General features: G+C 40.6%; 1 protein-coding gene across 1 annotated transcript in view; it reads right to left on the reverse strand.

Annotated features, from left to right (window-relative positions):
• LOC124256074 (1-phosphatidylinositol 4,5-bisphosphate phosphodiesterase gamma-1-like) overlaps positions 1-15,463 on the reverse strand; it is a 64,289-nt gene that overhangs the window by 18,211 nt on the left and 30,615 nt on the right. The window contains exons 13-25 of the mRNA XM_046690004.1: positions 14,862-14,947; positions 13,672-13,754; positions 11,507-11,543; positions 10,000-10,061; positions 9,436-9,546; positions 8,444-8,613; positions 6,772-6,978; positions 5,459-5,578; positions 4,582-4,753; positions 3,746-3,814; positions 3,084-3,163; positions 2,297-2,433; positions 1,176-1,327 (exon numbers count right to left, since the gene is read on the reverse strand). Coding sequence (XP_046545960.1) covers positions 1,176-1,327; positions 2,297-2,433; positions 3,084-3,163; positions 3,746-3,814; positions 4,582-4,753; positions 5,459-5,578; positions 6,772-6,978; positions 8,444-8,613; positions 9,436-9,546; positions 10,000-10,061; positions 11,507-11,543; positions 13,672-13,754; positions 14,862-14,947 — 1,486 coding nt within the window. The remainder of the gene's footprint in view (positions 1-1,175; positions 1,328-2,296; positions 2,434-3,083; positions 3,164-3,745; positions 3,815-4,581; positions 4,754-5,458; positions 5,579-6,771; positions 6,979-8,443; positions 8,614-9,435; positions 9,547-9,999; positions 10,062-11,506; positions 11,544-13,671; positions 13,755-14,861; positions 14,948-15,463) is intronic.

A 15,463-nucleotide genomic window follows, 5' to 3' on the forward strand; every position in this document is an offset into this window, starting at 1 on the left:
CATGGACCACGACTTTCTAACTTCAGTAGTATGCCCCGCCGCATTGAAGCCTGCATTGCTGCCCATGATGACGTGACAAAAGACTAACTGTTCACCTGTCTTTGAATCTGGAGTTATGTTCTGCTTATATTCACATTTAATACGTGAGTAATGAGTGAATTTTTTTTTTTAAATTACAATCTTAAATCTCAATAATTTCATGTTGTACTGTACATCACAGTTACTGCAGCGCTTGCTCTCCATGATGCTTCGATGAAAGCACGTGGAGCCGTAAACAACGGACCGCTACGCAAGTCGAAATAGTGTTACTCGTTTTAGGATATTTTCTCCCTTAACGTACTTTCTATTGAAGAGTGAGTGAGTTGGTTTATATTTACGCCGCTTTTAGCAATATTCCAGCAATATCATGGCAAGGGACACCATAAATTGGTAACAAACATTGTATCCACGTGGAGAACCGAACCCGGGCTTTCGGCATGACGATCGAACGCTTTAACCACTAGGCTACCCCACAGCCCCAACCGAAAAGAAACTAGGGGGGGGCTTCGGACGTTCCCTTCACATTTTCCCAAGAACGTCATCAGCAGATAGTTATAATGTAGTAATGTACACCTGGGGGATGTTTAGCGCCGGGTTCTCGGCATGACGAGTGAACGCTTAACCACTAGGCTACCCCAGCGCCCTTTCATTCTATTAAAGATATTTAATGACATGTGTAGTCTCGTCAATAATTTAAGAGTTGTATGCAATGTATCGAATGGACTGTGCAAGATGTGACGATCTCTCTGCCCTGTGGCAGAGGTACTGTACCTGCTGCATGGAATTCTGGGATGTACCCACACCTTTGAAAGTAATATATGGATACACTCACAGAGATGGATGGATAAAAACAACGAAAATATATAGTACGTTTCGACTTCAACGCAACACACACGTGTATTCAAATTCATCATTAAATCACGACTACCCGATTTGGAGGCGCGACAATCACCTCAAATCAGCTCGAATTATCTGGCAAAATACACTATTGTAATATGTACCAAATACCTAAAGAAGCATGATATTTTTTTGTGTGTTTAACATTTGCTGTAAACCCTGATACCAACACCCAGACATCAATCAAATAACGACGAAGATGATGATGATGATGATGATGATGACGATGATGTACGTACTCTGTTTTCTAGTGCAGCAACAATGCTTGTGATGGCGTCACCCCAGTCCGCCATTTCTCGATGGTGGTCGAAACCGATGACAAAAGGCTTGGCTGTGTTGTTGCTGAATACGTTGAGAACATTCTTTTTGCCTTCAACCTCCGGAGAGATTTCTGAAATAGAAGCACATATTTTAACAGGAAGAAAAATACTTTTTGCATCCACATCCCCAAATTCTCGATGATTGTGAATCAATTGTTTCGAGAAGACACAACACAGACTGTGGACATCAAATAACTGGATGGAAAACCCCTTTGACAACACCACGAGTTCAATATCAACTACATTTTATACAATAGGAAGAAGAATTTCAACTACAGCTACTTTCCATGTTCTGCTTCAGTGCGAGGAGCAGACATTTTCCTGCTCTCGGTGTGTGATCGTTGATGAGGACAGACAGAACACCATATTGATTGATTGGTTGTTGTTTTACGCCGCACTCGGCAATATTCCAGCTATATGGCGTCAGTCTGTACATAATCGAGTCTGGACCAAAATATTCCAGTGATCAAAAGCATGAACATTGATCTACGCAATTGGGATACGATGACATGTGTCAACCAAGTCAGCGAGCCTAACTCCATCCCGTTAGTCGCCTCTTACGACAAGCATGGGTTACTGAAGATCAATTCTTACACGGATCTTCACGGGTCAGAACAACATAATGTTTGATTAGATGAGTATCTCGTTATCCACTAAATACAGCACATACTCAAACTCCAGCAAATATTGGATAGGTTGAATGTTTGGTTGTGTCAAACTCAGTGTCCGATTCATTTACCTCAGATATGTGGAACTGGAAGTCGAATTCAGTTAATAGTCCGAAGGGTTTAACGGAGACTTTGGCATATGCAACGGGTTGTATGATCACAGTAAAAAGCATGTAGATGCATACTGTATATATGTCAAATGTTTCAGTCTTATCGAATATATATGATTACTCCAGGTGGTAAGGTGTTCGCTTACTAAGCCGAGTTCGAGTCTCAACATGTGTATAACGCGCGAATCTGTGAAAGTGACCGACAATCAATCGACAAACGGCATAAAACTGTACTCATGTTTCCTGCAGTGGTTGTACCTACCAACGATGCCGCCTGCGAGTTCAATGATGCCGCTCTCCTTCTCCAGATCTGTTTTCTCGTTCTCCTTCTCTGGCATGACCTCAACGTAGTTAGCAGGGAACAAAAGCTGTCGCATGTCGCCGAGATCCCCTTTCCACCTGATTGGAATAATCACGTCCTCACAAAATACGACCCTACATTGGTTGATTTTGACACTATTGTAAGATATATATCCAGCTCTTGAAACATTAAGCGGACGATGGGGTAGCCTAATGGTTGAACCGTTCGCTCGTCATGCCGAAGACCCAGGTTCGATTCCCACGTGGGTACAAAGCCCATTTCTGGCGCCCCCGGAATATTGCTGGAATGTAGCTAAATGCAACTAATACTCACACACTCACTCACTCATTCAACATTAAACCGGCGTACAGAGCAAAAACAAGGCCCGGCTTGGCTTGGCGTCAGTATTATATGTCTTAGTTATTTAACCATGATAATCTGCAGCATAGTAACTGAATGAGCTCACACTTTATAAATTCATGTCCGGATTTGTACAAGGAGCCACACACACACACACACACACACACACACACACACTCTCTCTCTCTCTCTCTCTCTCTCTCTCTCTCTCTCTCTCTCTCTCTCTCTCTCTCTCTCTCTCACACACACTCACACACTCACACATGCACTCACTCACTCACTCACACATGTACTCACACACACACACACACATGCACTCACAAACAGTCAAGAGAGAGGAGAAGAATCAGTTTACATAGACTCACCATGGACAGTCCTCTTCCTTTACATTCCTAATGATTGCCCCCTGCGAAAGGTCATCTGGTCCGGCTGGTCACCCCGGAAGTCGTACAAGGCCCTCACATTCACCTGGTAACCACATACGTAGATTACTTTTGTCCAATTGCCTTATTCTGCAACTTGAGAATCCTTGAGTAGTGTAAGGATTCTCGGTAGAAAAATGGGCCACGTTAACCAATCCTCAAGCCTAAAGGTTGTCGTTGCATTGATGCTGTTTATATTGAACTTATAATACAATAACCTTGAGCTTGTGAAGTTTGTTAAATATGTACTCATTTAAGTCTACTGAGTTTACATATTCGACAACAACATGTCACAACATTAAGAGAAACATGATAGGGAAACCACATGAGGTGTTGACAACGATAATATACTGAGAGAAACAAATAAAGGAACACATGAAAGTACAAGTCCTTTATTCATTCCTATAATTTCAACCACAGTGCAGTACATACCTTGTTAAGAAACCTGGAAAAGAATAAAGGAACACTTGTACTTTCTTGTGTTCCCTTATTCTATTTCATGATAATATTTTCCAGTTTTCATCATCATCTTTGAATAGCGCTGTGGGAGGAAATCTGAGAATATATAAAGGAGCACTGCCATGAAGTGGTGCTCCCTATTTGTTTCCCTCAGTCTACAATAATTTACCATGCTGAGACCCTCGGGACTGTTGGGGTCGCTGTATATGCTGCAGCCGTAGATGTCACAGTCGTCAGCCTGAAAAACATACAGTCAGTGTTTGTCCAACAGTATTACGGCGACCTGTAAATAATCTGGTGTTTATGTAAAGGTGGTTGATATTCTGAGCATGCATAGCCTGTGGAGATTCTGGGTAATAAACAGGAGCACAGCAACTTGTAAAGGTTGTAAGAGGCGACTGTATTCACCTGCCGACAATATGGCCCTAAGTATATTTACCGGTTGACAATATAGTTTATGTAACTCAGTTTACCTGCCGACAATATGGCCCTGAGTATATTTACCGGTTGACAATATAGTTTATGTAACTCAGTTTACCTGCCGACAATATGGCCCTAAGTATATTTACCGGTTGACAATATAGTTTATGTAACTCAGTTTACCTGCCGACAATATGGCCCTAAGTATATTTACCGGTTGACAATATAGTTTATGTAACTCAGTTTACCTGCCGACAATATGGCCCTAAGTATATTTACCGGTTGACAATATAGTTTATGTTACTCAGTTTACCTGCCGACAATATGGTTTGCAGATCTATAATTTACCCGTTGACAATGTAGTCTATGTACCTCAGTTTACCTGCCGACAATATGGTTTGCTGAACTACGATTACCTGTTGACAATTTAGTCTATGTAACTCAGTTTACCTGCCGACAATATGGTCCTCAGAACTATATTTACCTGTTGACAATGTAGTCTATGTATTTCTATGTTTACCTGTTGACAATGTAGTCTGCACAACTATATTTAAGAGTGAATCTAGCGAATATAACAACATTTACCTGTTCATCGGTAGTCGCCCCTACTGCCGGCCTCCCTAGTTTCATCTTTCTGTACAATGGGGTCTTCTTGAAGAAGTCCACTAGCTTCACCAGGCTGCAGAACCTGTACAGCCCAAGCACAAACGGTCCTCCCTGCCTACTGATACGGAAATGTCGAATTTTGCCGTGATATCTGAAAAACAGATTAGACACGATGACGCGATACTTTCAATAGTTGTGTACAGAGGGGCGGTGGGGTAGCCTAGAGGTTAAAGCGTTCACTCATCACGCTGAAGACCCGGGTTCGATTCCCCACATGGGTACAATGTGTGAAGCCCATTTCTGGTGTCCCCTGGTAACTGGTGACTCAGCTGGAATATTGCTAAAGCGTCGTAAACCTAAACTCACTCACGTCACCAGATGGCAGAAATATTATATTTCACAGGACACATGAAACATTCTATTTATTATTTGCTTCCAATTTTGTTTAATATAATCTAAACATTTTAATCCGAGGAAATTCAATTATCGAATTCTAACTGTAAATTGAAGACTGTTCATGACTTTGATAAGACATGATTCGGTATTCGGGTGCACTGACTCGGCGCTCAGCAGATCAGGGCGAGTTTACGTCGCTGAGGGTTGGACATCAGCCATTGTACATTGGCTTTGAGGACAGAAAACTGTGGTGAGGCATGAAGTAGCTCCGGCAAAGCGATAGTTTCACCGCAGTAAACATATCAAATTTCTGTCACTTTCTTAAACTCGGCAATCCCAGAAAGTCTTTCGCACTTAAATATATAATAAAAGAAAGTATTCACGGAAAACATGCAAATATATTCCTACGACCACAGTTTCGTCTTATCTTCATCACAATAAGACAGTAACGAAACTGTACCTGAAGGAAAGAGCGAAAGTATCCCTTGCCGATCCTGGTCGCACAAGAAAGCGGCCATCCTCCGGATTTCTTCTGAGCATTTCCTCAGCAGCCCGTCTGTTAACACTGCTGAAGTACCATCTGTAGAACAAGGATTGACATTGATTGACCAGGAATGACAATGATTGACTAGGATTGACAAGGAATGACCAGGAATGACAATGATTGACTAGGATTGACAATGATTGACAATGACAGACCAGGATTGACAATGATTGGCCAGGAATGACATGATTGACCAGGATTGACTATGATTGACCAGGATTGACAATGACTGACCAGGATTGACAATGTTTGACCAGGACTGACAATGACTGACTAGGATTGACAATGACTGACCAGGATTGACAATGATTGACCAGGAATGACATGATTGACCATGATTGACCATGATTGGCAATGACTGACCAGGATTGACAACGCTTGACGAGGATTTACAATGACCAATGCCTGCTATATTTAGGGCAACAGTGGTCAGGAATTGTCCCGGTTTGAATGAGCATTTCATAGTAACCATCTTCCACTTCGAGCAAGTGCAGTGGTCATCCTTAACGCGACATGTAGCCATCATTAACCTAAAGTGCATCAATTGCATTTCTGAGTTGATGTAATGAGCTGCCTTGCAATTGCTAACGATCTCAAACTACTACAGGTACTTATGTCACTATTGATGTAATCATGGGCCTAGATTTTCGAAGCTGTCTTAGCGCTAAGACAGTCGTAAGTGACATACATTAACATTAACTTACGACTATCTTAGCGCTAAGAGAGCTTCGAAAATCTAGGCCCTGGAGTTTTAAGGTCTGACTTTCGTAAAATAACCCATTACCAGGCACCTTGTTGATAACACGGTAATAAACCGCTGTAAGTTGTAATAAGACTGTGGTAAATTGTAATAGAAAAGCGCAATTCTTATTACAATTTACCGCAGTATTACAGTTTACAACATTGTCTGTACCAGACTCTATTATTGTTTACAAACCGCCGCTATATAATTGGAATATTGCTGACTGCGGAGTTAAACAACAAACAAACAAAACAAACAAAAACATTTTAAACCGGCAGATCCCGGGACTGATCGGTTGGAGGTAGGAATGTACTTTGCATTTAATAGACCAAATATAAGCTCTCCGAGTTAATTATATTGTACATAAACTGTCTGTACGGCTTTCAACATTGTACATGTCGATAAGGTTTGTCTAATTGTGGTAAAATCAAATTTCAAATGTATATATTCTTTTGCCCCTCAGTATACCTATACAATCTCGACTCACGGTTGCTTGATGTAGTCGGGTGGGTGGTAGACTGACTCCTTTAGTAGGACTGACTTGTTGGTGGCGAGATATAATGGATTTTCCTTGTAGTACTCGAGTAGTTCCTTCACGGTCGATTTGCACGTACTGTCGTTGAAGTAGTACATCTTTGTCCAGTCTTCGTCAACGCGTGACTGAATCCGACAGTGGTTCGGTTTGCCGTGCAGCCTGAAACACAGTCATACGCGCAAACATGCAAAGAAATACTGACTTACGCAGTCATACACTCAAACATGCCACCACAGACTAAAACACACATTCATACACTCAACAATGCATCAGTCTAACAGTTAATCAACCATAATGGTATATATCGGAAACTTCTCAGCTTTTCTCATAATATGAAATCATAAAACAAGACATGCTTTGACAAAGGTTGTGTGAAACATGTGATGCATATTTAACATCCATCTATAGAATGTAACATGCCGCAGTTAACTTTAACATCCATCTATAGAGTGTAACATGCCGCAGTTAACTTTAACATCCATCTATAGAATGTAACATGACGCACTTAACTTTAACATCCATCTATAGAGTGTAACATGCCGCACTTAACTTTAAAATCCATCTATAGAATGTAACATGACGCACTTAACTTTAACATCCATCTATAGAATGTAACATGCCGCACTTAACTTTAACATCCATCTATAGAATGTAACATGACGCACTTAACTTTAACATTCATCTATAGAATGTAACATGACGCACTTAACTTTAACATCCATCTATAGAATGTAACATGCCGCAGTTAACTTTAGCATTCACTTATATACTGTAACATGCAGCAGTTAACTTTAAAACTAACTTATATAATGTAAAATACCGCACTTAACTTTAATATCAATTCACATACTGTAATATGACACACTCAACTTTAGCCTCCATTTATCTACTGCAACATGCCGCACTTAACTTAAGCATCTACTTCTATACTGTAATGTACCGCACTTAACTTTAACATCCACTTACATAGTGTAACTTGCGCACCTAACTGTAACATTCAATGACATGCCGCACTTAACTTTAGCATCCACTTATATTCTGTAACATGCCGCACTTAACTTTAACACTCACGTATATGATGTAACATGCCGGACTTAACTTTAGCATCCACATATAAACTGAAACATGCCGCACTTAAATATAACACTCACTTACATAATCTAACATGCCGCACTTAACTTTAACATTAGTTCATATACTGTAATATGCCACACTCAACTTCAACATCCATTTATATACTGTAACATGCCGCACTTAACTATAACATTCACTTATATAGTGTAATATGAAATCATAAAACAAGACATGCTTGGACAAAGGTTGTGTGAAACATCCGATGCATATTTAACATCCATCTATATACTGTAACATCCCGCACTTAACTTTAACATCCACCTAGAGTGTAACATGCCGCACTTAACTTTAACATCAATTCATATACTGTAATATGCCACACTCAACTTCAACATCCATTTATATACTGTAACATCCCGCACTTATAATTAACTTTAACATCCATCTAGAGTGTAACACCCCGCACTTAACTATAACATTCACTTATATAGTGTAATATGAAATCATAAAACAAGACATGCTTTGTGTGAAACATACGATGCATATTTACCAAAATGATACGGAGTATCCTGGTTCCTTGTCGCTGTCTCTGACTAGGTAGGTGCCATCACCGTGATATTTCTGTTCCTTCAGTAGTTCCTCTGCTTCCCGCCGTCCCCGCGACAGCCTGCCATGGTACCATGGTTCCATCTCAATATTCTCTTCGTCGCTGTCGTAGTCCTGACAAGATGAGTGAGTGAGTGAATATCTGGTGGGTGGGAGTGAGTCAACTATGTCACGACGGAGGTGTATCATGCCTGTCTACCATTCCATGAGCAATGGTTTTGTTTTGTTTGTTAGTTGTTTTACGCCGCACTCAGCAATACCCCAGCTATATGGCGGCGGTCTCCGCATAATCGAGTCTAGACCAGACAATCCAGTGACCAACAGCATGAACATCGATCTACGCAACTGGGAACCGATGACATGTGTCAACCAAGTCAGCGAGCCTGACCACCCGATCCCGTTAGTCGCCTCTTACGACAAGCATGGATGGCTGATGATTAATCCGGATCTTCACGGGTTCCATGAGCAATGATATCGTGCTGACAGACTTAGAAACATTGCCAGGAGACCTGGGTTTAGACCACAGGTTTCAGCAACAAGGCCACTAAGTTCGGTGAAACCAACGAATATAGATCGGATCAACGATACACTGATATATACATGTGTAAGACTAAGGGAGGCAATTCAGAAAAGTGGTTGCGACCCACTAAAACAAGCCACCCTTCCGCGGGTAACTACAAAAATCAGCTCGAATCTGAAACAAAGTGGAAGACAAGGGTTTCTGGCCAAACACCCTAAGTGAGTGAGTATGCTTTTACGCCGCTTTTAGCAATATTTAGCAATATCACGGCGTTGGACACCAGAAATGGATTCACACATTGTACCCATGTGGGAATCGAACCCGGGCCTTCGGCGTGACTAGCCAACGCTTTAACCACTAGGCTACCCCACCGCCCCCAAACACCCTGAGTAAATCATGAACCATACAAAACATACCTCATATTCTTCGGCATCGCCATCATCTTCGAAATCCTCGCCTTCGTAGTCATCCTTAGGGCTGTAAATCAGCGCCTTCTCGGTGAGGACACATTTTACTGGGACCCAAGCCTTCATTTTACAAAATAAGAAGTTTGTGAGTGAGTTTTGTTTAAAGCCACTGCTAACAGCATTTCCGTTGTATCAGGAAAACGCTAGAAGTGATTGTTGTTGTTGTTTGTTTGTTTGTTTGTTGTTTAACGCCGCCTCAATCAGCAATATTGCAGCTACAATGGTAACGGTCTGTAAATGATCGAGCCTGGACGAGACAATCCAGTGATCAACATCATGAGTATTGATTTACGCAATTGGGGTACGATGCCTAGGTCAACCAAGTCATTGAGCCTGACCACCCGATCACAAGAACTGTTGCAAATATTAGACGTTCGTCACTTTCATAAAACAAGTGACATACCCAACTAGAAACGTAATCGGGGCTAAATGGGATTTGAACCCACACTGTTAGGTTTCTGGCAAACCTACGGGACACACAAAGAATTGGTAAAAACTATTGTCTGTTCCTACCCGTTCAGCTTTGTCCAGTATGTGCAAGATTCCTGAGAAACGGACATCCAGCGACATCCTCTCTGAAAGGTGAGTGAGGTAATTAGTTCAACGATGCATTGGTGGTTCATTTCTTTATATGATCCGTGGAAAATCCATGGTCAGTGCCTATGGACCAGGGTATCGTTGTACAAAGCGAGCTTAGCGCTAAGGTGACCGTAACTCCGATACCTTACAATAGACTCAAGGTAGTCTTAGCGCTAAGGTTGTTTTGTACAACGGCACCCAGGAGTTTCGACCCATCGACAAGACCTTCCGGCTAACCAAGTGCCGTTACCCATATCACTTCTTTTTTTTCTGCGCAATTTCAACAAACAACTTCGTAAACAAGAACATTAGATATATACCCATGGAAACGAATAAAGGAACTCATGAAAGTAAAATCGTTCCTTTATTTATTTCCAGGATTTCACCCACAGTACAATTCATATCTAGTGAATATCCTGGAAAAGAATATAGGAACACTTCTACTTTCATGTGTTCCCTTATTTGTTTCCATGAGTATATATAGATATGTTGAAGGAGCCAAAGAAGGGAACACATAAAGGGTTCATTTATTCTTTTCCGCTTGTATCGCGTTGTCGGTGAAAATCTGAAAGTATATAAAGGAACACGACGATGATGTGGTGTTCTCATTTTTATTGTCCTCAGAATAATTGTGGAAAATATTCAAACTCTCTCCTTACGCATTATTTCCAGATATGTCAGCAGTGGCCCGTTCCACAAAGCGTTCGTAGCGCTAAGGTGATCGTAACTCACATACTTTAACACTGAGTTACGACTGTCGTAATACTACGATCGGTCTGTGGAACGGGTCCCAGTGAAGTACAAGTTAAGGATTTCGCAGCATCATTAAAACACTGTCTGCAAACTTGTATAGGTGTCAGTGAGTGAGTTAGTGAGTTAGGTTTAACTAGTTCAGGTCTTTCGAACCCGCGATCACAGGTTTGTGACGCACCAAAGGGAAGCAACTCTGCAAACCACTGAATTCAAAGAGCCAAACAGTTAACGACTGTTTCTGAAACTAGCATCCATCACGATTGACGATTTAACGGCGCCTCAGCAATATTCCCGTTATATGGCGGCGGTGTGTAAATTATCATTTCTGGACCAGTCAACCCAGTGATCAACAGCATGTGCATTGATCTACGCAAATGGGATACGATTACAATGTGTCAACCAAGTCAGCCAGCCTGACCACCCGATCTCGTTAGTCGCCTCTTACGACAAGCATTGGTTGCTGAAGATCAATTCTAACCCGGATCTTCACGGGTCAGCATCCATCGCGACATGTTTGACATGTGAGGCTGCATATTTAACATTAGGTAACTGTTAAATTGGATCCTCGTGCCTGCCGCTTTTCATTTGCTCCATAAAACAACATTCTACATCACCGTGACGTAACATTATTTGTATTTTGTACATGGGCTCTCCACTTGTATGAAAATGAGTACAATGTTGTACTTACTTTCATCAGCATCGCCTTCGACCTTCAGTTTACGATCCTGAAATATAAACATATGATTTAAGAGTACTTTTACATATTTTTACATTCATAGATCCATTAGCGTACCTGCGAAATGAGCGAACATCGCTTCAAGCTACATCATAATTTTAACTATTCTCGGCGGAAGTCAGCTGAAAATTCATGTTCACACATTTAGCATGCGCAACAAAATCTTGCTGTGTTTAACATCTTTGAACACCACTCATCGTTAGAACACACATCATTTTTTTTATTTATGCGCTTTTAATCCAGATTCTATGTTGGTGATTCTCCATGCTTAATTAAATATCTTGTTTTGCTTTCTTCAACATGTTAAGCCTGTAGGAAAATATGAAAGTGTCCCAAACTGATATGTTTTATGGATCGGATGCGGAAGTATCATCAATTAATGTTTCAGATAAGGTCACTAAAGAGTAGGGCTGCGCAATATAACCGGTTTACCGGTATTTACCGGTTCAGACATGGAAACGATACGTATTGCGATACGCTGATCGAAAAGCGGTATTTTGACTTGCATTCGGAAAACTTCGTAACACTCGGAAATCTTCGGATATTTCCTTCTTTCATTTGTGCCAAATATTATTCACATTTTTATTTTTAATCATGAATGCAAGTTGTCATTAATGCTTAATCAAACATAGTGATTTTGCTCTGTATTTGCTCTATAAATCAAGCATTACTTCGATTATAAGTAGTTTTTTGTTTAAAAATACTTCAAGCAATATATTGCAATACATATCGCAATACATGCTTTCGCATCGCAATATATCGCAATATGAAAATTCTCTGCAATACCCACCCCTACTAAAGAGAACATAAGCTCCTGCTGTGCCTCACAACATATAAAACGATATCTTTGACAGTTACACAATGAGAATTACATCTCTTAACTGACAGTATCATACAATAGAAAATATCTACTTAGTGATGATATATTGCAGACGCCAAGGAAGTACTCAGAAATACGTCTATATTGCTTAAATTTTTTAAATATAATTTGAGTTAAAATACCTGCAATAAAAAGCATGATACACAACTGCTGGCAGGTATCTAATCAAAATCAATAAATTTGTTCTGTGGCAAAAGGCAAAGCCAACTCTAGACAATACTCGTCTTAAGTATCACTTGTAATTGACAGGATAATTTCCAGTCATTGAAAGCATATTTTAAAACACTATGCAGTAATACCATTGTAACAATGTAATGTATTTTTTAATTTTGGGTTCATGATCAATAATTTTGACAACATATGGTGTTCAAAAGAATGTAGAGAACTGTCTTCATCTCATATATTCACATGACTATATTTAACCTATCACTGCAAAAAACTATTATTTATGACGTATACTATTGTGTTTATTACCGATACCGACATAAAATATATGTTATTGATACAGTAGCTGTACTACCAGTAACGTCAGGGATGTACTGGATACGTTTATTCACGTAAAGTAATTCTGTCAATTAAATAAACACTTAGACCAGATAAGTGGATTACACAAAAAGCCAATATTTATGGGGACAACAGTATTATCTATATGAACTGGAGCGTCTGATTAAAACTAACAATTATTGCCTAATAAACGGATGTCAAAGTTCCACCCAACGATGTTGAACTCTATTATCACTGCTTCTGTTTCTGACCGTCGCCTCTGCCTCTCCTGGACTAGGGACAGTGGGGTAGCCTAGTGGTTAAAGCGTTGGCTCGTCACGCCGAAGACCCGGGTTCGAATCCCCACATGGGCACAATGTGTGAAGCCCATTTCTGGTGTCCCCCGCCGTGATGTTGCTGGAATATTGCTGAGTTCGCCGTTAAACAAGAACCACCAAGCCAACAACAAACCTCAGCCTTCTCGAAGCATCCCCATAAGGTGTGAGAGAGTTTAGCTCACCCAGCAATATTCCAGCTATATGGATGTGGTCTGTAAGTAATCGAGTCTGGACCAGACAATCCAGTGATCAACAGCATGAACATCGATCTACGCAACTGGGTACCGATGACATGTGTCAACCAAGTCAGCGAACCTGACCACCCGATCCCGTTAGTCGCCTCTTACGACAAGCATGGGTTACTGAAGATCCATTCTAACCCGGACCTAAACGGGTTTCCCCATGAGGACACTCACCTTGATTATTATCTTCCTCCTGAGGCGTTCTGGAGACGGTAGCTGCCTCTCCATCGCATCCAGCGGCGCCGTCACGAGCTCATCTACAGACAAGCGAGGGAAACACATAATACATTGCCAGATACCAATTCCATAAACATTTCAGAGAGTTCATCGTGAGATTCGTACATGAGCTTGTGTTTATGAATCACTGTCAAGCAGTAATGGTACCTTGTGTTTGCTAAAAGATGAGATCCATAGCATTTCCCAGAGGTGTTTTTGCTCATGGGTTTACAGGCGGACAGTTGTCTTTCTTATAGTTGTTAACTATGAACTTCGGGGATATGATCCCCACTGATTCAAATTTAGAAATGTCCCCAGTCAGGTTGCGCAAATGAAATACTTCGAATAACAATCAAGGATTATCATCAAGGTAAATCACGGGTAGCACCCATGGTGAAATGATCCTTTGAACGACGATCCTTTAAGCAACTATGGTCAGCCAATTATGGCCATCTTGTCACTTGGTCAAAGTAAGAATGATGTCATTCATCCACGAGATCATAAACATGTTGATATGCTGTTCCAATAGTCTTGTGGTTTAAGCGTTCGCTCGTCACGCCTAATACCGGTGTTCGATTCTCCATATGGGTACAGTGATTGAAACGGATTTCTGGCGTCACATGCCATGATATTGCTGGAGTATTGCTATATGCGGCGTAAAACTAGTGTTGGGAATTGGTTAAAATGTCATAATTAATGATTGGTTCATTACCACAGATCAATCATCGAAAATAATTGGTTAGCGTCATTTATGAAATTTGTTAATGCACAAAAATATAAGGAAAAAAACATGTACATATTTTGAGGGGGGTTTTGGGCAAAATTTCACATCTTACAACATAAATTTCTTGATGTCTTTAAGATAAATTCATTGATGACTTGGAACAAGTTTGTAGTGCTTATGAAATGTAACAAACAAAACCAACCTTGTGAAAAATATTGTTGATGAAAACATGTGTTCCAGAATTGTTTGTGTTCGATTATGAGAAAACATGATCGATTGCCTGGTCGTTTAGTCACTGCGACCAATCTTCGATTATTTCAATTAATCGGACCACCACTACGTAAAACCACACTCACAAATATCCAAATGCACTTTCAGATGTCCCATGTCCTGTAACTACCACCACACAGTACATAACACGCACCTTTGAATGTATCTTTTAGGACCTGTGCCATGTGCCTCTGCTGAGGAAGACTACAGTGATTCTCCAAGGACAAGATCACGGGGAATCTGGGACAAGACATACAAATGATTAAAATATTACAATTTTCCGTGTATTGTTTAACGCGGAACTCAACAACATTCCAACTATGTTGCGTCGGTCAGTACATAATCCAGTCTGGACAAGGCAATCCGGTGATCAACAGGATAACGAGCCTGAACACCAGATAATGTTAGTCGCCTTTACGACAAGCATGGGTTGCTGAAGATCAATTCTAACCCGGATCTTCACGGGTGGTCAATGAAGGGGAGACCAGCTTAGTCAGCAGTCCCAGTCAGTGCCTTTCGTATTGCTCTTCGACGAGTAATAAATGTTAGCTTAAACATACATTTGTAGCGAGAAATAAATGTTAGCTAACACATACATTTGTAATGAGTAATAAATGCTAGCTAACACATACATTTGTAACGAGTAATAAATGTTAGCTAACACATACATTTGTAACGTGTAATAAATGTTAGCCAACACATACATTTGTAATGAGTAATAAATGTTAGCTAAAACATACATTTGTAACGAGTAAT

Source organism: Haliotis rubra, unplaced genomic scaffold, assembly GCF_003918875.1.
Source record: "Haliotis rubra isolate DU_JTF1 unplaced genomic scaffold, ASM391887v1 Scf617, whole genome shotgun sequence".
NCBI classification, from domain to species: Eukaryota; Metazoa; Mollusca; class Gastropoda; order Lepetellida; family Haliotidae; genus Haliotis; species Haliotis rubra.